This window comes from Hippocampus zosterae, chromosome 7 (assembly GCF_025434085.1).
Source record: "Hippocampus zosterae strain Florida chromosome 7, ASM2543408v3, whole genome shotgun sequence".
NCBI classification, from domain to species: domain Eukaryota; kingdom Metazoa; phylum Chordata; class Actinopteri; order Syngnathiformes; family Syngnathidae; genus Hippocampus; species Hippocampus zosterae.
Window position 1 is genome coordinate 4,089,764 of NC_067457.1, and position 21,733 is coordinate 4,111,496.

General features: G+C 45.7%; 1 protein-coding gene and 1 long non-coding RNA gene across 3 annotated transcripts in view; both read right to left on the bottom strand.

Moving 5' to 3' along the window:
• Window positions 1–15: 15 nt before the first annotated feature.
• On the bottom strand, window positions 16–15,416 carry itga3b (integrin, alpha 3b). 2 transcript variants are annotated; one of them, XM_052069626.1, is made up of 26 exons: window positions 14,750–15,413; window positions 8,936–9,063; window positions 8,685–8,767; window positions 8,234–8,483; window positions 8,054–8,158; window positions 7,617–7,821; window positions 7,006–7,199; window positions 6,607–6,695; window positions 6,392–6,528; window positions 6,211–6,297; window positions 6,075–6,142; window positions 5,846–5,991; window positions 5,467–5,613; window positions 5,271–5,368; window positions 5,023–5,191; window positions 4,810–4,884; window positions 4,652–4,731; window positions 4,480–4,557; window positions 3,968–4,070; window positions 3,610–3,786; window positions 3,306–3,440; window positions 3,033–3,146; window positions 2,850–2,948; window positions 2,639–2,764; window positions 2,341–2,499; window positions 1,462–1,612 (listed from the first exon to the last, which is right to left on the bottom strand). In XM_052069626.1, exons 1-25 carry the CDS (start codon window positions 14,923–14,925, stop codon window positions 2,389–2,391), a joined length of 3,180 nt encoding a protein of 1,059 aa, XP_051925586.1. In that variant the 5' UTR covers window positions 14,926–15,413; the 3' UTR covers window positions 1,462–1,612; window positions 2,341–2,388. The 2 variants fall into 2 exon arrangements, with proteins under 2 accessions (XP_051925585.1, XP_051925586.1); XM_052069625.1 differs by lacking the exon at window positions 2,341–2,499 and having other exon boundaries at window positions 16–1,612; window positions 14,750–15,416.
• Window positions 15,417–16,289: 873 nt separating this feature from the next.
• LOC127603490 (uncharacterized) overlaps window positions 16,290–21,733 on the bottom strand; it is a 28,741-nt gene continuing 23,297 nt past the window's right edge. Inside the window, exons 7-8 of the long non-coding RNA XR_007963073.1 lie at window positions 20,541–20,616; window positions 16,290–16,588 (exon numbers count right to left, since the gene is read on the bottom strand). This is a non-coding gene — a long non-coding RNA (uncharacterized LOC127603490). The remainder of the gene's footprint in view (window positions 16,589–20,540; window positions 20,617–21,733) is intronic.

Here is a 21,733-nt window from a genome sequence, read left to right on the forward strand (position 1 = left end):
ATGAGACATCAAACATTTGCAGAAAACTATTTTAAACGATCTTATGAACAATTCAATTACATCACATCAAAACTGCACAGTATAAAAAAAAAAAATCATCAGAGCAGAGTTTGTGCATTTTAGCCCTTCCCCCCGCCCGCTCCATCCTGAGGAGTCAAAGGGGCCTCTGTGAGGGTTGCAGTTCTCAGTGCCACGGCGGAATACCTGGCAGCTCTCAGGTAACGTGAGCAAAAAGCAGCAAGGCAACATTTGTCCCACGAGAGACGACTGACTCAATGTCTTCTCAGTCCCGTCCGCTTTTTCGGACCTAAAAGCTTCCCAAAAGCCTTGGACGGCATCCCAAAGTCTCGTACAAATATACACAACAAATGATCTCCACTCATTGGCCATGACATTTGCAGATTTCTAGGGGGGTAACTCGCTGAGCGATAACGTACCGATGACACATATCACAATCGAAACATTTACGAGTTGTGAAAACAAAAATGAACTCATCGCGTTCTGCACAGGAGATCAACAGATTTTGAAAAAAAACTGCTGAAGGTATTAAAGCCTGCCGCTTGACGCTGATAGCAATGACACAGAAGCACAAATACTGTCCAATGGTGCCTTAAGATACAAGGTTCATCTGTGACATGACACTTGTAACATAAACCATCGTTCCTCATTGAAATGATTGGAAATGCCATTAATCTGTTCCAGCTTACCCCAGAAATTCAAAATGTTTGGAATGTGTTTCGACACTCAAATATTGCAGTTTATAAAATATGAAGTATAAAACTTAAGAAAATGTATAGAATGTGTGCGTCATAATACATTGCTGCTTTTATTGGTGTGCCAGTGGGGGCAGTATAACGCACTCATACACAGATATGAAGAAGAGTTTCACAACTACTGGAAGAGGCTCAGTAAGCTGCAGGAATATTAGTTGTTTCCGCAGATAATTAAAAAATATATGCCTGTTGTAAGTAATGGTATATTGTCAGTCTACCTGTGTTAATGCACCATTTGTGTTCAAATATCCGCTGCAATTTGTGAGCTTGCCTGAGGTTTTGCATTGCTTGTTCGCATTAAGCTGTACGAGATTTGCATGAAACCGCTTGAAGCCACTTTTTTGAGGAATTGTTGTATCTCAAGGCATCACTGCGAACAAAAAATGGGGCTGATCGGGGTAACAAAGGAAAAAAGGTCAACATGAGGAAGAAGCTATCGCACCAAATTCTGAACATGGAAAACGACGACCTGAGAGCGTCAATATTCAATTCACAACACTGCAGTCAGTACGAATACTCAACAATTACAATCTCCGAGACAAAAATGTTCAACATATTGCACTGAGAAATCTACAAATAAAATCAACACATTTGTATCCACTGTTGGCCCAGACTGGGTCGAGTTTTCTTTCATTTGGCCAGTCAGTTGCTGAGAGGTCTAAGTCATGGCCTCAGTAGTAGATATGCTGCATCTCTGTCCAGTTGGTAATCCAATACTTTCTGTGTGGCTCCTCCGGTTCAAATCCGACGTTGAACTGATAGCGATCGGCCTTGCATAGTTTCACCCCGCGGTGCTTTGGCATTATCCGGTAGTAGAGGGATCGCTTGAAGAATCCAAGCTGGGGAGAAAAGAGGTGACATGAGAGACTAAAGCACAGCTAAGATTTAATGGCAGCTTGAGAACGACATTTAGGAGATTTAGATTCCTTATAGAGACGGAACGTCGGGGAAAAGAGCGGGAGGGGGTGGCCCCCCCACTCTCCCCGCTGAGGAGGAAGACGTGGAAAGAAAGCACAAGCAAGGTATACAACACTGCTAATTCCCATAGAAAATGCATGTAAATGCTGAGAGATTACGTTTGTAAGAAAGACTGGAATAAACTGGTTCATATAACACAACGGTATGTGCTATGACATACCAGTTTATTACTGGTTTATTACACGTTTATTATTGTGCTTGTAGCATGTAGCGTAAAATAATGCATCAAACTGAGACCTGTTTCGAACGCGGCTGCCTCACGGATCGGTGTTTCGCAACGTTTGTTCAGCCCAGCCACTTAGCTTCACCCGTTTGAGCTTGAAACACCTCTCGGATTGACGCATTACTCCACCACAGTTGAATGCTACAACGCCACAGGTCGTCAGGAGACCAATCGCAGTATGTTTGAGTGCATCGTAGCAATACTCTCAGCGTTCACACAATGATAAGCCGCTGAAGTTCCAGCCTGAAAAGGAGGCGAGGAGACGTTAGACATATTGCACACAAGCGAAGGGTCGGAAAGCGAGAGGCCAGAACGCAACGAGGAGGAGTTAAGGTGTAAATCCATTCATCGGAGGGGTGTTGTTACCCAAAAGCCCCAACTGGTGTGTGCAGTTGAGCACCCCTAGTGGGTGTCTCAGTAGTCCTCGGTCAGCCTCTCTGTCTCAGAGGGCTGGATCTTCATCTCAGCCTTCTGGGCTTTGGCCTCATACATCTCCCTCCTGCTGGCCCTCTGGAAGAAGCCACACTGCATGGAGGAGGCGGAGGAGGTTAAGACTCAATTGATCAGTGCGAGTCTCCGGGACAGCATGGTTCGCTTTGAGAAAGAGCACATGTGGCGAGCTTTTCAACATGTGCAAGTCCACTGACCCATGGTGTCGGCTCACCTTCCAAAGTATAAGAATGATGATTCCTAGAAGTAGAACACCTGCGACGATGGCGGAGATGATGATCCACAGGGGAAGTTCATAGGGAGTCTCCACCCGCGCCTCCGGCTCGATATCTACGGCGAACTGCATCGGAGCGGAGACAGCGGCCATTTCAACTCACCGCCAAGCTGTTCGTAACGGTCGATGAGATTGATTTGACGTGTGTTACCGGAGTGGTCTGGCTTTTCATTTTAAGGGTGGGTTTGTCTGTAATGAGTTTCAGGGTGGCTGCACCTCCAACTTTGATCCACAAAGCGTTGGCAAAATCCTGCAAAATAAATAAATAAAACGAACGAATGAATAAATTATTAGTATTGATCGCGATCCGCGTGGTCGCAGCTGGTGAAGGCACCTCCAGCATGGTGCTGTTCCACAAACGGGCGCGGACGTGAATCTGGGCCCAGTTGCTCATGTTCAACAAAGGACACGTAAAGGTCACGCATCTCGCCGTTCTTTCGGCGCATTCCTGCAAACGCAAAGAGGAAACGTCACCGTATGGGTAAAAACACCCCCGCAGACACACGCATACACGGTTGAGGGAGGACAGACGGGCACCAGGTTGGCCCGCCCCCCCACCCAAACTCTCACACGCACTCTCAGTGTGGTTTGTTACTCCCGAGCTCACCAACAGGTGTGATTCTTTTCGTGGCGTGAGCAGCGTGAGGGTCGCTTGTGGCTCAATCCTCTGAGGCGGGGTGGCAGCGTCCGGATCGTCTGCCTCGATCTGCCGTTTCACACGTTTTGATGCACTTTCTGACAGCTGCAATAGAAACGCGGGCAAGGACGCAGTGCAGACAGAGACGAGACGTCAGAGGCAAAACGAGTGGGCTTGATCGTGAGATCAGATTCTCAGAATAGCAGCGTGACTTCTATTTTTGATTTGCATATGGTCTCGAGCGTACAACAAAAAAGCCAAAAAGGAAGCTCACAGTTAAGTTCAACGGGTTGATGAGGTCTCCAGGCGGTCGACATTCGCTCTGGGACTGCGTCTGAACGATGATCTGAGTCAGGTACAGGAGCCACTTCCCATTGGACGCCTCAAAGGGCCACTCAAACTCCACGGCCAGGATCCCCAAGTCCCCCAAGGCCGGCCCCCTCATGTTGACCTAGTGTAAAAGTCAGCACGTAAATGGACAGCCATACTTCCTCTTTCCCCTGAAATAGCATCCGCCCCTGCATACGGCTGCGCCACAAGCCATGACTCGTGCTCCCTGAAATAATATTAACCATCTGACAGTAAAAGGCGTCAACGAGGGAGTAAAAAGCTGAGCGGTCGAAGTGACTCACATTGAAGGTGAACTCGAGCAGACTTCCCACGTCGCTGCTGTTCACCATGGCCGACTCGCCCATCACCTTCCCGCCAAATTTGGTTTGGATGAGCGCGTTTGCACTGCAGAGTAGAGAAGAAGCGAAACAAAAAATGAATAAAGGTTAATTGAAAAAGCAGACGTAATGATTTTGCAAATGTGGCCGTTGTTCAAAATGATTGCTAAACGTTTTGGATACTTGATCATCAGGTCTTTGAATGTTTTTACCAGCAGGTCTTTGGAACGGGAAAGTTGAAGGCGAAGGAGAGCGAGGGGGTGAAATTGCAGAAGCTTGTGGCCTGGATTGTGTCAGTCGCTAAAAGCAGTAATCGTGGCTAAAATCTATTTGAATGCAGAATTATCCACTTTTGGATCCAAGTCATATAAGTACCAAAAAAAAAAAGATTTCTTGCAGATATTTTGTGAAGTTATTTTAAAGCTATTAATCATTTTTTGTGGGGGTCTTTTGTTGTATTGGTGATAGCAACTCACATGGAGAAGGAGGGGAGGATGGTGTTCTCAATCAGCAGGGTGACGGGCACAGGCAACAAGTCGCTCTGTTCACTGAGACTGAAGGAGCCAATCAAATGACAGCGCTGCATTAAAGTCATTATCATCATCATTATTATTATTATTACACACGCGTTGGGAACGTCAACATTACGTAGACAGAAGCAGCTGAGTCTGAATCTCCTCCGTGTACAGATCGATACCTGACGTCTCCAACCTCAAGGCAAGTGACACCTGTTGACATTATTTTATTTTCAGAAAACGCCAAAAATAGTTCAACTTTGACGGCACGTCAGTGCTGAGATGCCGTACCTTTCCCTTGCCTTTGAGTGGATTCCCCAATTCACAAAGGACGAAACCGTCATAGCGACATTCGACATCATGATCCTAAATGAGGTGGGAAAAAAAAACAATTCACAGCTTTTGTGAACGCGCCATATAAATAATTTAGGGATGTAGAACAGCAGGCAAGAACTGTGTATACAATTGCAGCTCGTGTCATCTGCTGCCCCCTGTTGACTGTACCTGGGACCTGACGCCTGAGTATTTGAGCGCATCAGGGATGCTGACGTTGAGCGTGGCCTGGTGGGCGTCCTCAGCCACCTTCCCTCTTGCGGGAAAGTTGGTCACCTCCACCATAAGGCGTATGATCTTCATGCTGCTGTTAAATTGGAGGATTTGGGATTTTTCCTGCCTGGGTACAGGAACACAGCGGTTGATCTATAACACATTTTTCTTTGTGTTTAAATAAACCATTTGCTCTCGGTTTTCACCTGGGGAACGGCTTTTCCTTATTGTCGGCAAAATGGGCCTTCAGCTGCAGGTTGCTGGTGCACTTGTTGTCAGCACCACACTCCTTATGGAAGTTCATCTGAGAACCAACCAGTTTGGACAACGAGTGAGCGTTCCATTTGGTACAGGAATGACAGCAGGATTGTAAAGTGACCTGTGTGCACTTTTGAGTCTTACCTCCCTTCTTTGGGTGAGTTTCTGGTTTTGACTGAGAATGGGGAATGAGTCCAGGTTCTGGATGGCGCGTCTTGATTTCGGTTTTTGTTCATCTAAGGACATGTTGAGGGAGAAGACCACAGGCTCCAGCTTGTCCCTCAAAGGCACCTTAAAACACACCCAAGGATATTTATGTGATGATACGTCACAATTATATCAGCAATTTTAACTGGCCTAAAGTTACGGCATAGGGAGATACAGGTATAGGTATTTTTTTCTTTTTTTTTTTTAACTAGCAGCTGGTCCCCCTGTGTCGGTATGCTCTTTTTAAAATGATAGGAGAAAATAATTGAGGTCAAATGACGCAATTTTCAAGAACCACTGCATACCGAGTACTTACCACAACATTCAAGTTGAGACGATGACACTGACTTTTGGAGGCCGGCAGCGTCAACAGGCCCATATAGGTGTTATCACCGTTGTCTTGGAAACGAACGCGCGGGCTCCTTCTCCTATCAATGTCGGCCTCCACCGTGTATTTCACCGCTGTAACATTGTCAATGGGTCACGTGCGTTTTGGTTCAAGTGAGACACACAGCCAGTCATTGGATGACGGTGGACCGACTCACTGATGTTTTTCTTGAAGTTTTTGTTGCCGTTGCTTAGGGTGAACGACGTGCAGATAGTGGCCACGATGCTGGGAAACACAAATAAACTCCAAAATACTGCAATACATGAGCCGCTTTGACCATGACACTCGCTCACCATGGCGTACTTCCTTGGCACTGATTCGGATCCACAATCTTTGGCTCCACATCAAAGCTCTTAGTTAAGTGGATAACAGGCCGAGTCCTGTCATAAATGAAGATGGCGCTTTTTAATGCGTGTTGCCCTGTCTCTCAACGTTGCACCGCTGTCGCTCCTCGAGGACACCTATGTTTCCTACCTGAGCAAGGCGATGCGGTCATCAAGAGAGCCCACCAAAATGTCAGGGTAGCCGTTGTCGTCCATGTCCATGCCTCCACTGATAGAGTAGCCAAACGTTTGGAATCCTCCGTTCTCGACCGACTTGCCCTTAATCACCTTTCGAGGGCCAGACGAAAACGTGGACGGCGGTCAAGGAGAGCTTGGAAGTGTTCTTCACATCATGAGATGTGTTACCTGGCTCGGCTCCTCTGAGATTCCCTCTTTACTTCCCATCCAGATGTAGACCTTGCCTGTGCCATGGAACGGAGCTCCCACGGCAAAGTCTGCAGATATAAAGACATGCAATGACAGCGATAGCCCAGTAGGTGGCAACCTGACACTGTCAAGTGGGGTCGTTCCAACATTTTTTTAAAGTGACAATGCATAAAATATGAAAAATAATTTATAAATAGCTAACATAATAATGGTTTTGTTTTTGAGAAACACTTGGGCTTACTATGCTAATGCATTTTAATGTTGGAGTAAAGTGTATTATGGTGCTGATGATACTTTTAAAGTTTCATGAAAATAAAAATGTAATATGTAATGTTTGTGTGTGTGTGTGTGTGTGTGTGTGTGTTTGCGCATGCGTGCCTTGGAATCCATCCTGGTTGATGTCACCAATAGCGGCAACTGCATTGCCAAATGCAGAGGATGTGGGGCCCTTAAGCACCTTGGTAGGAGTCTTCTGGAAGGAGCCATTCTCGTTCATGTAGATATAAACTGCTCCTCCCTCATCTTTCATGCGGTCAAAGTAAAACGGGGCCCCTACAATTAAGTCGTTCCAACTGGAAGCACAGGAAACGCAAAAATGAATTGAAATACGATAAATCTGAATAAGAAATCCGCCCTGTAATGTCAACGTTTCCCCTTCTGTCAGACGCCATAAAATTTCAATCAGGCATGAAAAGGAGAAGCAGAAGGTGATTGAGCCATCATATCATAGCAAACATCTTGAACGGCCTTGCGGACAGCGCTTCGACTCTGCTTAGATGTACTTCAGTGCACATTCCACAAAACACGACGGCTCACGGCCGCAAAGCGTTCAAGCGGTGCGCCAGCTGAGCGCAACAAAAGATAACACGGCAGCAAGGTCGTCTTCTCAGTCTCCCTCTGGAACTTTGCGCTTTCTGACTTTTAATGTGGCCCTGAAATGAACAGTTTTTTAACATTTTACTTTGTGATGTAATTGCTAATTCACGTACTTGTCGTTATTGAGGTCAGCGACAGCCAGACTGCTCCCAAAATACGAGCCTACTTGTTTCCCGGGGATGATGAGCACCGTCTCGATGTTGTTGTCAGTCCTCACCCCGAGGACCACCGAACCCTTGGACTCATACCGAGGAGAGCCCGTCACCACTGTGTAGTTGGCAGTGCCCAGCAGACGCTTCTCCTGAAGAACGGAATAACCTGAAGGGGAAAGACTTAAAGATGAGCTAAAGCGCCACATGGTGTAGCAAACAAGAAGGGGCTTCGAGCTGATCCTTGATGCAACACAATAAATTACTTGAGCAATAATCAATGTTTGAGAAATTATTATCTGGATTCCGCTTGAAACCCATTGCAGACTTTCTCCTTGCTACATTTCTTTTTAATTCTACAGTTTCCTCACCAGACACGTGAATCAGAAAGAGACATTTACCCATATAGTAGAGCTTGTATTGTTTTTTCAGAGAGCCAAAGTCTTTCTCAATGGAGTCCCACGAATTGGCAGGATCAGGATTTCTCCATATGACATGTACATTTCCTACATGAAACAGAAAACAAGTGACTCATCATGCATGACAGCCTGAGAGTAATCCATTTTAATTCCAGTGCCCACCTTGCCACATGTAGCTGCCCGGACTGCCCATGTATATGTCATTCTCCGTCATGCCACCTGAGATGCCCATGTTGCACATGCCCTCATCTCTCATGTCGGAAGTGGGGTCACACACCTCGTAGGTGTGAGTCTGCCAGTCGTCATTACGGTCGAAGGTCAGGTCATTGCTCCTCACGAAGCACTTTCCGATCATCCGCCGCTGCTCCTCTGCGCCACTTCCGAAGATCCTGATGTAGCGATGGCCGCATGCCTGCACGCCAGAGAAAAGATTCAGCCCCGATGACACAATAGAACCAATGTTGGTAATTTCCCCAACGAGATTTTAGGAAAAATGTGAATTGTTTACTTGCAACATTTTATAAGCTATGACAAACAAAAGTGACTCCATAAGGACCCCGAACGTGTAACTTAGCATTAAATAGGAGACAATAAAACATGGCGGCCCTCTCACCAGTATGCGTCCGGCCGACTGTACTCTCTGGCTGGCCACGGTCACGCCCAGCCACATGCCCTCCACCATCTCGGACGGGTCTGCTGTAAATGCGTCATAAAAGGGCTTTTGTCAGTCGCTTTCTGCCGAAACGGTAAAGACAAGCACCAAGCAAAGTGAATCAAAAAATGCAGAGGCACTGGAGCCTCGATGCAGTTGAAGATGAGGAGAAACGGGCTGGGATTTTCCCGGAAACTCTTCTCCTCACTCACTTGAGCTGACCAGGTCCATTCTGGAACAGTCCGAGGCGTCCGTGGTAATGGGGCAGGAGTAGACGGCACCTGTTTCATTGACGTTCGCCAGCGATAAGGCTTTCTCTTTGGGGGCTCCTGCTAAAAGCCTGCACGGACACACACACACACACACACACACACACACACACACAAAGAAGGTGGCAGATAAAGATTACACGATTGCATCGCAGCCGTGTCATGGTGTGTGACAGTATACAAAGATGATACCAGCATGAAAAATGAGTCACATGCAAAAAAAGAAAACCTTGCTAAACGTATTTGGTATATATTTTATGCCTGCAATTTTTTTTCTCCAAAAAAACATTCACAATGTATTCACAATGTGTTTCATTATGTTCATATATGTTTAAAGCATATATACATGCGAGTCTGGAATGTATCCCCATGGTAAACGGGGGATTGGACGGTTTATAAAAAGAAAGCAGTCTCTCTCGAGAGGGCAAGCTCGAGCTGGACCTTTGGCAAGTCCGGGCAACAACACACGACGCGCACACTAGGTTGTTGGTGGTGGACCTCAATCTTTTTGTCGCGCACGTATTGACACGCCCTGAATCGGCGCCTTTCAACGCAGTGACCTTTGAAGTGGAAGGATTAAGGGAATGGTGCCGTGTACTGGGACACACGGTTGACTGTCAGCACCAGATTTATTATCTGCACTTGTAGGCAGAAGGTGAAGACAAACCTGTTTAGGTTGGCCGAGCTGTTTGCTGAATCGTTTCATCATGCGTGGAGGGAGACAAGAGTAGCGCAAGCAAAGTGAGACGTTTTTGGGGACAAAAGCCGACAATTTTACATACTGTAGTCACGCGCTTCATGAAATTGCATTCATGCATTCCCAACTGTGTATCGTCCTCATTTTGTCATCTCTTAGCTGTGTTGCTTTCAATTCATGCATGTGGATGTCAGATTTTCTTTTTGGGTCCGATTTCAGCCTCGAAATTGCCAATTTTAATCAGTCTACTTACAGGCACTTGCAATCTTATCAACAGAACATCAACATGCAGCCAGACACAACTTCGTCCTCCCTGATGTCTTCCCGTGACAATTTAAAAAAAAAACTTTTTAGACTCAAAAGCAATAAAAACCAAAGAGTATCCTTTTGCAGCAAACACAATGCTCGATGTTCACAACGTGAACGTTATCTCGTCACTCTGCCACCAGAAGGAGATTATCAGCCCTGAGCCAATTATCTGGCCCGAGTGATGACAACTAGCAGGAGCCAAGATGGCCTCGGAAAGGGCTGCCGGCGGTGATTGGAGCGTCCGATAGATGAGATTCCACAAAGGTTTGAAGACATGACAGAGCGACAGTATGTAGAGTATCAGAGCCACCGCCTATGCTTCAGTCTTGAACACGTTTCTCCTATGCAGTGGTATGTATCAGGCTTTATTAAGGCAGATATTAATTTGACACTTGACCCATGCTAGGGAACAAATAAAAACTGAGCTGAGATCAGTTTCGGGTCTCCACCCTAACTTTGGGAACCCCTGATCTAAGAACAACCTGGCCCATCTGTTTGAATAGACTCATGCATTTGGCATGTCAAGGTATGACTATCTAATCCTAACCGTAGACTTTCTAAAACCATCATCATAAAACATCAAGAATTTTGCATTTTGTGACAAGTCTCTCTCGAAACTTCCAGACGCCCTGACTCAGCCAGGACAACGCAACTCATATCCTGCTTGGTGTCAAGTCCAACAATGTGTGTCCACCTCCCGCCTCCCTTGCCAACTCATCACCTCCTCATAAACGCGCCGACAAAGAGCCCACGGGAGGGATAGCGAGTGGGCACTGAGCTCCTGCATTCCAACTGAGTATACGGGACGTGTTGAAATCTGCCCTGCTCTCCTTAGCAGGTGATGCGAACTTTCTGCTCGAAGCGTGTAGTTAGTGCGGCTTACAACACACCGAAGAGGTGAGAGTAGCTGCCTTCTACACATCAGCACAAAAAGGACTTGCATGTGACTCAATTTGAAAGCGGTCGTATCCATTATGATGACAAATGTTCGACCTGTCAATCAGCCACACTCGATGACAGACGGATGTAACCTCAGCCCGGTGGTGGGAGGTTAGTTCGTCGTATGAACCTGCTGACGTGGGTCCATTCTCCTCTACGATCCAAAATGCTGACTCTGCATTGGCGCTTCCATCCTTCTGTAATATCGTGGATTTGGCGAGACAAAAAAGGCGCTTCCTTCATCCAACCGAAGAACCGACATAATCCCACGATATTGAGCCTTACCGATGGTCAGGAGCAACCTATGCAAAAATTGGGTTAAAGGTTGCATCAAGGCACCTTTCCTCAGCATTTTTAGAATTCAAACAAGCCTTTATCCAAACATTTCCAAGTAATCTCGCTCAGATAGGAAAGTTCCGAAGCAAAAAACAAAATCTGGAGAGGCTCCGTTGCATCAAGACTTTTGTGTCCCCAGGGCGGAAACATGTCACAACGCAGATGAACAAAACAACTTGACTCGCCATGAATATATATCCCACTCATCTAAAAACAAATCTGCAATATATTTACCAATATATATACACTGTACATTTTTTTTAATTTCATGGGTATTAAATCATAAACATAAGGGGGTGACACGTATACTTCCTGTGTACGACTCCATAACCTCTCAGTGCTACAGCTCCAATGGCGCAATGATGATTGGAATCCGTCCATTCGCGCAACAGTGTCAGAAAGCAGCCGGAGAGGCTAAACACACAAATTGCTATCAGACTACTCAGAGCAAACGTGCCTCGCCATCAACTGAGCGGGTGCCCCCACCGTGACTCACACGTGAACTGGCAATGGAAACACAGTGACGCAGCCACCTGGAAGGATGAAAATGTATTAAAATTGCTCCGTAGCAACGGAAAACATTCATCACGAGAATTAAGCGCGGGGGGGAGCATGATTAAAACGTCGATGTCGTATTCATTACAAAACAAAAACAAGCTGAGCGCAGAGACCGCCGCCGAGACTGAAATAATGATATTAATAAAAATTCAAAATAAAAATAAATCAAACCTCTACAGCACTAAAATTGAACAAGGTTTGATGGATGATCATTTTCTTGTTTGACAAAAGGTGATGGCAAAACGGATCACATCAAACGACAAAAACGCCTGTTCTTCAAACACTCGTCAAGCAGACATCTCAGCTGGCCAAACATCCTGTTTTGCGGCCCCCCCAACTGCCACCGGTGAAACAGTAACAAGAGAACAAACTCATTTCGGACCCGGGCGACAAATAAAGCCTGGCGGGTTTCCCTCCACCCCCTGATATTCCGCTAACTTGCTTTTCATTCGCAACTCGTAAAACCTCGTCTGACAAGGTTGGTTCAAGTTTTGGTGGGGAGTCCACTCGCAAACATTACAAGCAAGTGGCGTTTGCAGGGGTGTAAGGTTGAGCTAATTATTCTTGCAAAACACACAGCACGTACGCACTGGTCCGCAGACGGTAACGAGTGTAAGTCAACACTCGTTTTCCGTGTCAGAGATGAAAAATGATCTGAAAGGTATTGAAGGATATCGTTTTTCTCCAGACAGGTCATCCTCACCCACCCGGAGGCCAGCCAATTTACACCAGCTTTTTTTTTTTTTTTTTTTACACACAAGAGCAAAAGGAAAAGGATCTCTTGCAGTGGTGCTACAGTTGACTCGACGGGTAGCGGTAAAGAGAGAGAGAGAATCTTCTCTGTGGATAATAGTGGGAAGCGCAACATCCTGCTGGGATCCATTTCAACGTGTAATTATTCGAGGGCGTCCTTCATTCAGTCGGGACACAACAAACTGATTGGACCCACAAAATAAATAGCAGGAGGGTGAGTAGCAATCACCATGGACCGATTTCAAAGTAAAGTGAACAACAATTTTCAAACAACAGTAGAACATTTTGTTTGGGGGTAAAAAAAGAAATCATGATAGTTTGTATTTTTGAAATTTCTAATTTAAAATTTGGCTGACGTAAGGCAATAATAGCTCATATCGAGTTACAGTCATGTTCAACATGAACGACATTGCAGCGAACAAGAATGAATCGTTATCTCAATGTTTCGCTGAGCATGACAGTAGAACTCCTGCTGGCACAGGGACCACCAGCGCGCTGGTGATAAAGAATGTTTGGACGCATGCCACGCTGGGAATCGGCGTCATTTACTTCCATGTGCGCCTCATCTTCTGGTAAATCAGAGAGAATGGAGTACCAACAGACGTGGCGACCGAACGACACACGCAGACCGAGAGATGCATGAGCTTGGTTGTGTTTATGAAGCTCCCAGCATAGTTTGAGCTGCCTAATCTGCTCTCACAGTTAAAAAAAAAAAAAAAAAAACAGGGGGGAGGCAGCACCACCTAATTAAATGGCGGACTTTCATAGCCTGGGGCTGATTCAGTCAGACAAAGGTGGAAAACAGCAGAAAAACTTCTAATTTGGAATCCATATTCATCCATTAGAGGATTTTAATTTGAAGCTTTTGGGGCCACTATGAGTCTCGACTACAAGGAATTGTGTCGGCTGCAAAATAAGCATACTCCAGATTTTGGTGGGTTCACGTGCGTTTCCCAACAGATCATCACCTTGACTCCTGTCTTGTCTCAACCTGAAACCTGGCAGGTTGTGACTGTGCACAGAAGGCTAATACATTCCACACATACCGTGGGGTCAGGGGACTGGAAGAGCCAATAGGTGGCCAGCTGACTGCCCAGTCCCACCTCCTGGCTACAAAAGAGAACAAAAAAAAAAAAGCCCACCGAGGAGACTCGACTCGGCGACTACGAGTGTATAGTAGGGACCCGTACAAACTAGCCTCAGGTAGCTTTGACTTTTTTTTTGTTGTTCAACTTTAACTTCAAGCTAGCCATAAATTTACTCTTAAACTGGGCCGACAGAGCTAAGATTCACTAATTGGTTCATGGCGTCAAGGGTTCACAACTTTATTGCATTTACTTTATTGCAGAAGTGGGAGTGGCAATCGGCCCTTGACTTACATCCCATCCTAAGTCTGACTCACGCCTGAAAGAAAGAATGCCCACTTTAAGTGCTAGGACTTGTTGAAGCTGGTTCTTACACTTGTATTTCTCTAAAGTGCACTCAATAATAGTGGGGGGGGAATCAATGAGACATTATCTCTTGGTATATAAATGTTAGCATACTGCACGCGAGCCTGTACAACCCTCATCACAATCACATTAAGGCTTTTAATTGGTCCAGCACCAAACTCGAGCAAAATCGACAAAACTTGTATTTTAGTACCATCATGTGGTGTTAAGGAACTCTGTCAAAGTGAGTCGAGGAGTTTCATTTAGACAACGGTCGTGTTTTGCCATCACCTTTTGGCTTATTTGATTGTAAACTGTTCTAAAGGTCAATCACTCACACATTTTCACAATTTACGGCAAGGCTACATCCATACGCGCTATCTGGGCTTTTTAAAATTATAAACCGATTGATTGCGAAATCACAGTTCAAGAAAACTCAGCGGCCCTGTGACCGCATTTGGAGAACTAGTTCGAAAGCTCCTCTCACGGGTGCTTTGCGGGTGGAACTAAAACATAAAATGTGTAAAAAAAGATAACAGGTTCTGCAATTTAGCAGAACTGGAGGGGGGGGGGGGCTCGCAGCTTTTCTACGTGCTCAGTCAGCCACTGAATGAGAATGAGACTGCTGTTATAGTATCTGGTTCCGCCCACTGGGTCAAAGCAGGTGTCAGTTGTTTCCAAGCCACTACCCATCAAACCAGAAAGAAGTGGAGAGGGGGAACAAAGTAAACTTACAGGTATTTCCTGGACCCCTCCGTCTGTTCGTGCATGGCCACCGACAATCCGAAGAAGCTGCCTTTGGTTTTGCCCTCTTTGATCACGGGGAAGCGCTCGTCCACGTTAAATCCACGGCACACCGTCGCTGCGTGGATGAAAAGCAGCAACGGGCAAAAGAGTAGCCTTGGGGACATTTTGTTGGTTTGTGAGAAGGAGCGGCAGATCCACGATCGGCGCGGATCCGACAGGTAGACACACACACACAGCAGGGAGCTCCCCACGCAAGAACTGCAGTCGCGACGCGCACTCGCACACTCATTGAGAAGGTGAGCGCTCTCTCTCTCTCTCTCTTTCTTTCTCTCCCCCCTCTCTCTCTTTGTATGTCACGCTCCGTCCCTCTCCCCCTCCCTCCCTAAAACCGTGTGTTGCATTTCGTTTATGTGAATTTAAGGTGTTCTGTCAGTGTTCCCTGGAACATTGGCACCCCTGAAAACGCTCCCCTAATCCCACTAATACTCAAGTGGGCCCACCTTCACATGAGCTCTCCTGTAACGCCCACCCTGTGTCCACCTATCAGCCGCACTTGTGGCCTGGAACCACCAGCCATTCATTCAAAAACCTTAATCCCTTTGCAGAGAATTTGAGAGTTCACGGAGGCAATCAAGAGTTTCTTTCGCTTTTTGGAGTCCACTGAATCGCCTTTCATAACGGCCTTGGAAGCGGCACCACAACCTCCTTTCACCAGAATGTGTCCAATTTCCAAAGCTGTGTGCCCTCTTTCATCATGTCCAGGTGATAATTAAAGTGTGTGCATTCAATTGTGACATTATGCTTGAAGTTGCTGTCAAAATGCACTTAGTTGTGCTTACACAAGGCCAGTGTGTGTGACATGCAGAGGCCACATCATGGAACCAGGTCTACCGCTGTCCTTCAACCATTTTATCGCGTCTGCATTTGTATGTTACGGTCTCGCTCGGGGGCATGATCACCGGCCTGAAAATGAGTGCACAACATGCCGGTGTGTACACTGTCAACATCCTGCTGCCTGCTGCCTTAATCGACAGCGGTGACACTCAACAGAGCCGTGCTGTTGTGTTTTTAGCAGGGAGGAACTGTCTTTCTTTTTTTCACGTTTGGCAATGACTAAGTTGCATGTTTTGGGTTTTTTTTTTCCAACCCCTTCGGGGCTGGGAGGTAATCTGATTCTGAACGTGGGCTCATCTGACCCTTTTGACACCTGAACAGCTTTGGGTAGGTGACAACCGGAACGCATCAAAACGACACTGCAGGTGTAAAAGTTGTTATTAAGAAACAATCATTTTTAAAGATTGCGCACCTTGAGACATTGTTGAAGGTCTAACAGGATTGCAGGTGAATTCTGATCTCAATGTGCGATAGCAGAAATGCTCTTCTGGAACTGGAACAAATGCACACAATATGTGCCATTATGGTCTACCACTGGTACAGTCTTTGAGTAAACGCAGTGTAAAAATAGAGAAAATAAAGTTGATTTCGATGTCAGTCCCGTGTTGGGTACCTTACGAATTTTAATCCTTAATTACTGGAGGAGGGAGAATAAATAAAGCAAGCAGGACATTGGATGAATAGGAAACACAGCACGCTCTCACCCACCGAGTAGTCGCTCCCTCTGCGATGACATAGTCAGCCGTTGCCATGGCGCTGGGGGTTGCTACGAAGCCAGTATGTTCTGGAGAGCAGGAAGACAGTGTGGCCTGTTTAAACTTCAACCAGGACTCTCGCTGGGCTCGGATGACCTTTCCACGGGAATCAAACTTCATCTTCCAATGCGGGCCAGCCACTTGTTGCGCTGTAACGGGAATCAAATGCAGGTCCAGACTGCAACGCAAACAGAATTTCGTACGTACTGTAAGTGAGTTCTTATTGAAATTGACATCATAAACCCTGTGTTTGAAATGTATTCTCCTGTTGTAACTCAATCAGGCTGGCAAGGATGAAATCTAATTGCAGGAGAAAATCATCAAAGATTAATGAGCTAAATCTAATAATTTGTCAGTTCCTTCTTGGATAGCACGGAACAAGATTACAGCAAGGTGAAATGCATGTTGCATGGGTTCTCAAACTTGTTGGGCCCGGGACCAGTTAAGTGGAGAACATTTTCCAAAAGACCAATCATAATCCCAATGAACCATAGCGTCTGTACCGCTAAATGAATTGCATGAAATATATTCAACAATCATCGCCAACTGACATGCACTGCTTGCACCAACAACAGGGCCATCAACTAAGAATAAGTACTTAACAAAAGCAGTCAGTGTTGCCATCTTGGTGATTGAATTGCTGTATTTAGTGACATTTCCAAACGCTCTTGTGACGACTGTTGAAAAAAACGTGACTGAAATTCTTGCTGTTACAGAATACAGGTCACTGGTTTGTGCAAAGCCCAGGAATGTATAGCCCGAGGAAGAAGGCGCGGCTCAGAACTCTCCCATGAACTGTCCAGTGGCACCTGTTTTTTGGTTTAGCTTTGGGCCTGGCTAGGAGTTCGTGGGACACACTCGGCATATTGTGGAAACAAAACATTTTGTTATTGTGTTATTGTTTCAAAGGCATTTTTCTTCCTTAGTGGCACATCAATCTGGAAAGGAAATGCCATTTTTTCTCAAGATGAAGCCAGACTTTGCAAATACAAAAGAGCAGTGGCCCTAAAAGTGATCCCCGTGGAACTCCCTAACACAGCAAAGCTGAGCGCGTTTCATAACTACCAAGACAAGAGCGAGAAAAATTCCCATAGTTCAGTGTGATTATTTATTTTATAGTTATCAGGCTACTTTCTTACAGTTCACAGTGAATGAGGTCGAAAAACGGAATAGATTCCTGGATCCGCCTCCACTTCCTTGACTCTTACCAGTGAAAAGAATCTGTCCTGAGTTAATGTTTTATTGCAAGAAAAATAATAAGTGAACACCTGTTGCACTGCGGCGCATTGGAGGTGTTGTTTAATCATTAAAAAAAAGGGAGTTGTTCAGGACCGGATTCCTCTCCTCTTGTTCTAAATGAATCACAGTAGATTGCGATGTGCGGAGGAGTCACGGATTCAAAAGAAACGATATTCGAGGGGATGTTTCATTTGACTGAGCACGGATTTGTTACGTGAAGAAAGTAGCTCTTTACGTGCCGCATGCATACATTCTAGAGTCTGAGGCCATGTCTGTGGAGCGTGACACCAGCTTGACCTTTACCCAGAGTTCATTCGTCACACGCGCTCTTCCTGTGTTCTCGGCACCAACACAAAAGTTAACTTTATTGAAATTGATAGCGACACTGAGAGCATTAGGCCCAGGTCAACGTCGTCCCTGGCTGCTGTGGGACAAGTTGCCTCAGCACTTGATACTGAACAAGCCCAGCGTGAAGCCCACACAAAGCTGCAGCAATGTTACTCATTCTTTGCAGGGGATAAAGAATGTACGCAAACGAGTACTGTCATATAATCTGTCTATATTTGTTGTCCTGTGTTTTTTTTTTTTCGTTCAGATATCCATTGCTCAATAGGTGATAACCCGCAATGCTGATGCTAATCATTAGCCCATGAATGGTGCTTACCATTATGTATCCTCAAGTCTTTCAGTAATTTTGGCTGTTCTTGCTTATGAGTTTGTTTTTAAATGGTCTTCAGTTCTGTTGTGTGCAAATGCTTTTAAATCATAAACCTTGTGTTTGAAATGTGCTCTATAAATAAAGCTGCCTTAACTCGGCCTGCCTCGTCTGTTGGCAGCTTCTCCGTTCTCCGTTCGGTATGTGGCTAGTGACAATTTAATGCACATTTTGTTCCAGTCTAAATGGAAGTTAAGTCAAAAATCCTGTTGAATGATTATCACATTCCCATCCACATTCATCAACTGTTACTCAGTTTAAAACTCGCCCCCTGTGCTAAGCCTAATTAATCTTGTGAGCAGACTTGAAAAATGGCACTCGAGCAGTAAACACAACATCGCCTTGCCCTCACATTGCTCGCGTACCCTGCCCGCGGTAAAGTGAGTTTACATGATTTACAACGCCGCTCTGTCAAGATCTCTCTCTGTCTGTTGCAAGGGTCCAATCCCTCAGCGCTCATCCTTCAGACCTTTATTTCCTTTCGTCTTTGGGGCAGCTGCTGCTCGGATCCACATGGTGCCACGTTTTGTTTATCAGCGGATGTGCATGTCGTACAAATAAAATGTGCCATTGTAACAGGACGGACGCTGAGAGCGATTTCAACGGTGGGTTGAGGGGAAAAACAGGAAAAATACGGTAGTCACGAGTGCAAAAATGAAAAATATGCCGTCTGTGTGTTTTCGGGTGCTACGGTTACTTGATGGTTTTTATTCGAAACAATGGCATTCAGAATGCAGTATTTGTTTATATAACACATACAATACACACAGAGTGGCCTGATTTGTTATCATTCATAAACATGGAAGTAAAATAATATTATTAGCAGAGAGCGTGTGAAAGGCGAACTTGGCCTTTTGTTACCTTCCTATGATAAATGGGGCAGAGTGAGAAAGTGCAAGAGATGCTCGCACATTTTCCACTCAATTGAATGCTCAGATCATTAAGCGTCCATTCATTAGTGAGGGACACAGGCAGGGGCTCAGCCACAAGGCAAACATTGGGGAGGGGGTGGGGGGGTCTCTGAGGAGGGGGCACTGTGGCGCCGTGGGTGGTGGTGGTGGCCTCTGAATTTCACCTGACATATGACCGTGCATAAATTTTAGTCAATTACTTCTGCACGTCTTAATATGTGCTTCTTAAACTGGGGTAATCGGTCGGCTAGCTAAAGGGTTCTCTGGGCCCCAAAAGGTTTTCTTTTCTTCATTCTCAACAGGGTAGCGGGTGTCTTTTGATTGGTATTCCTGGATCAAACTTTTTTTTCTGTACACACCCCCCATGAAAAGTAACCATTCTATGCTCAAAAGTCATTCGTCTTTGTGGGTTGCTTTTATCCTGGACAAGCACTTGAAGTCGTCATCACCTGCCTGAGGGGAACAGATGCTGCGGAGCTGATAAGGAGTGTCCTCACGGAGGGGGGGGGGCTAAGATTTCAATGCCACAATGCACATTCGGCGGCATTTCGACACCCAAATGCGCCAACAACCGTGCACATTTTTTGCTTCATTTGAAAATGGTACGTTTACAACATGGAGATGACAAACCAAGTCGGGAGAGGAAAACGGGGGCAGAAATGGGAACTCCCCAAATGGGCCAAGCTCAGGCATGCCTGGATAGAATTGCTAGTCTCGGTGCGATGTTCAACAAGGCCACCTAATGACAAGATGGATGTGTGACTGAAGTACTCCAAAATCTGAAAGTGGTAATTGCGAGCTAATTTTCGCCTATCCTGTATGACAGGCTGCAAGTGGGATCGGGTCTCGGAATATCAGAGGATCGATGCAAGCTCTTATTTTGTGGGCAGGTCATTTTTAGTACTGTTTGTAATTTAGACTTTCATACATTACATAGTTGATGTCTTTTCGATTGGGGATGTTTGTTCAAACATTTTACGTTTGGAATGTTTTAACCGGACAGTGTTGTCAAGATGTTGCCAAGTCGCGAGGGAGCAGTTTCATCTTGCCCCGAGTCAAAACATGCTCTGATTCAGGGTGGAGTTTCCTGCTTGATCCACAGGAGAGACAACATCAACACCAGTCCAAATATCACCACGCGGTCGCACTTTTTTTTTCTGTGATAATCCCCCAAACGGGAAGGGCGACAAGGGGATGAGGGGTCAGAATGTACTTGGGAACTATGTAGAAGATTTAAATTAGTCGGGAGTGAAATGGTCCCTTACCTGGACTCTTGCCTCTCATGCATATCACTGCGGAACACACGTCTCCACAGAAAGCTGGACTTTGGTGCAACGCCACCTGAGAACATGGAGGCCTCAGTGTTACACAAGCAATAGAGGTGATTTACAACACTCCTTGGATGCTTCGGGGGGGGGGGGAAATCTGATCAATCTGATCAAAAATCTTTCAGAGTGGCTCCGAGTAACAGGAGACAAGTTCTTCAAGTTTCACTTTGTGGTTCACATCGAAGAAAAACGCAACTTCTGGGTATGCCACCCTTGTGACAAAAAAAAAAAAAAAAATCACACCGCACAATTAAAAACTCCAGATTGACATCCTCTCTTTTTATCTAAGGTCAGAACCACTGACGAGGGGGCGGTATGAGCGTTGTGGGGAGGCGAGTGGGGGAGAGATAACGAGAGAGAGTTGGCAGTAAATAAGACTTGCAGGTCTCCCACTCGCCAGACAGCCTGATTCCCATTCAATCAGATCATCTTAAACTAGCCCGTGGCGCTTCATTACGGAGACTTGCTTGAAGTTTTCAAAGGGCGGCGAAATTGCGTCGCTGTTTGCAGCGGAGGCCAATAGGAAGCGATTGTGTGGCCGTCAGCCCCTCGTAATTCCAACATGTAAACATCCTCTGCAGTGGGATTAGACATAGGATGTGTATTATCAAGGCTGAGTCGCGTCACGCCAACTCTGCCCGATTCAGTTTTCCTCTAGTGCACCGGATGTGTTTATTTACTCCACTGCGTAACGTATCGGGAGTCTAAAGAACTTCCCCATAATAACTCTTTTGTGATCCTTTCATAGGGTGCAATAAAACATGGTCCAATTGGTCCAATATTATTACGCGGCAGCGGCAGTACAATATGAGACAGCCTGAAGGAGACTCAATTGAAAGTGGAATGCAGAAGGTGGTATTTTGAAATAAAACGGCAACAAAGGAACGGGAGGAGCGAGAAAGAGGGAGGGAGAGTAAGAGCAAGAGAGATGGATTCTGTTCCCCGGTGGAATTTTTGATCACCTTTAGCATTCAAGGTCCTGTGAAAATGGTTGGACAGTGTTCCCACTTTCACTTTTATGTTTGCTTCTTCCAGCTGCAATGCAGAAGAAATAAGAAAATCATACAGAGTGATTCCCAATTTCTGTGTCCGTTAGTGTGTGAAAGCTCATTAGAGGTGGCATAGAAATC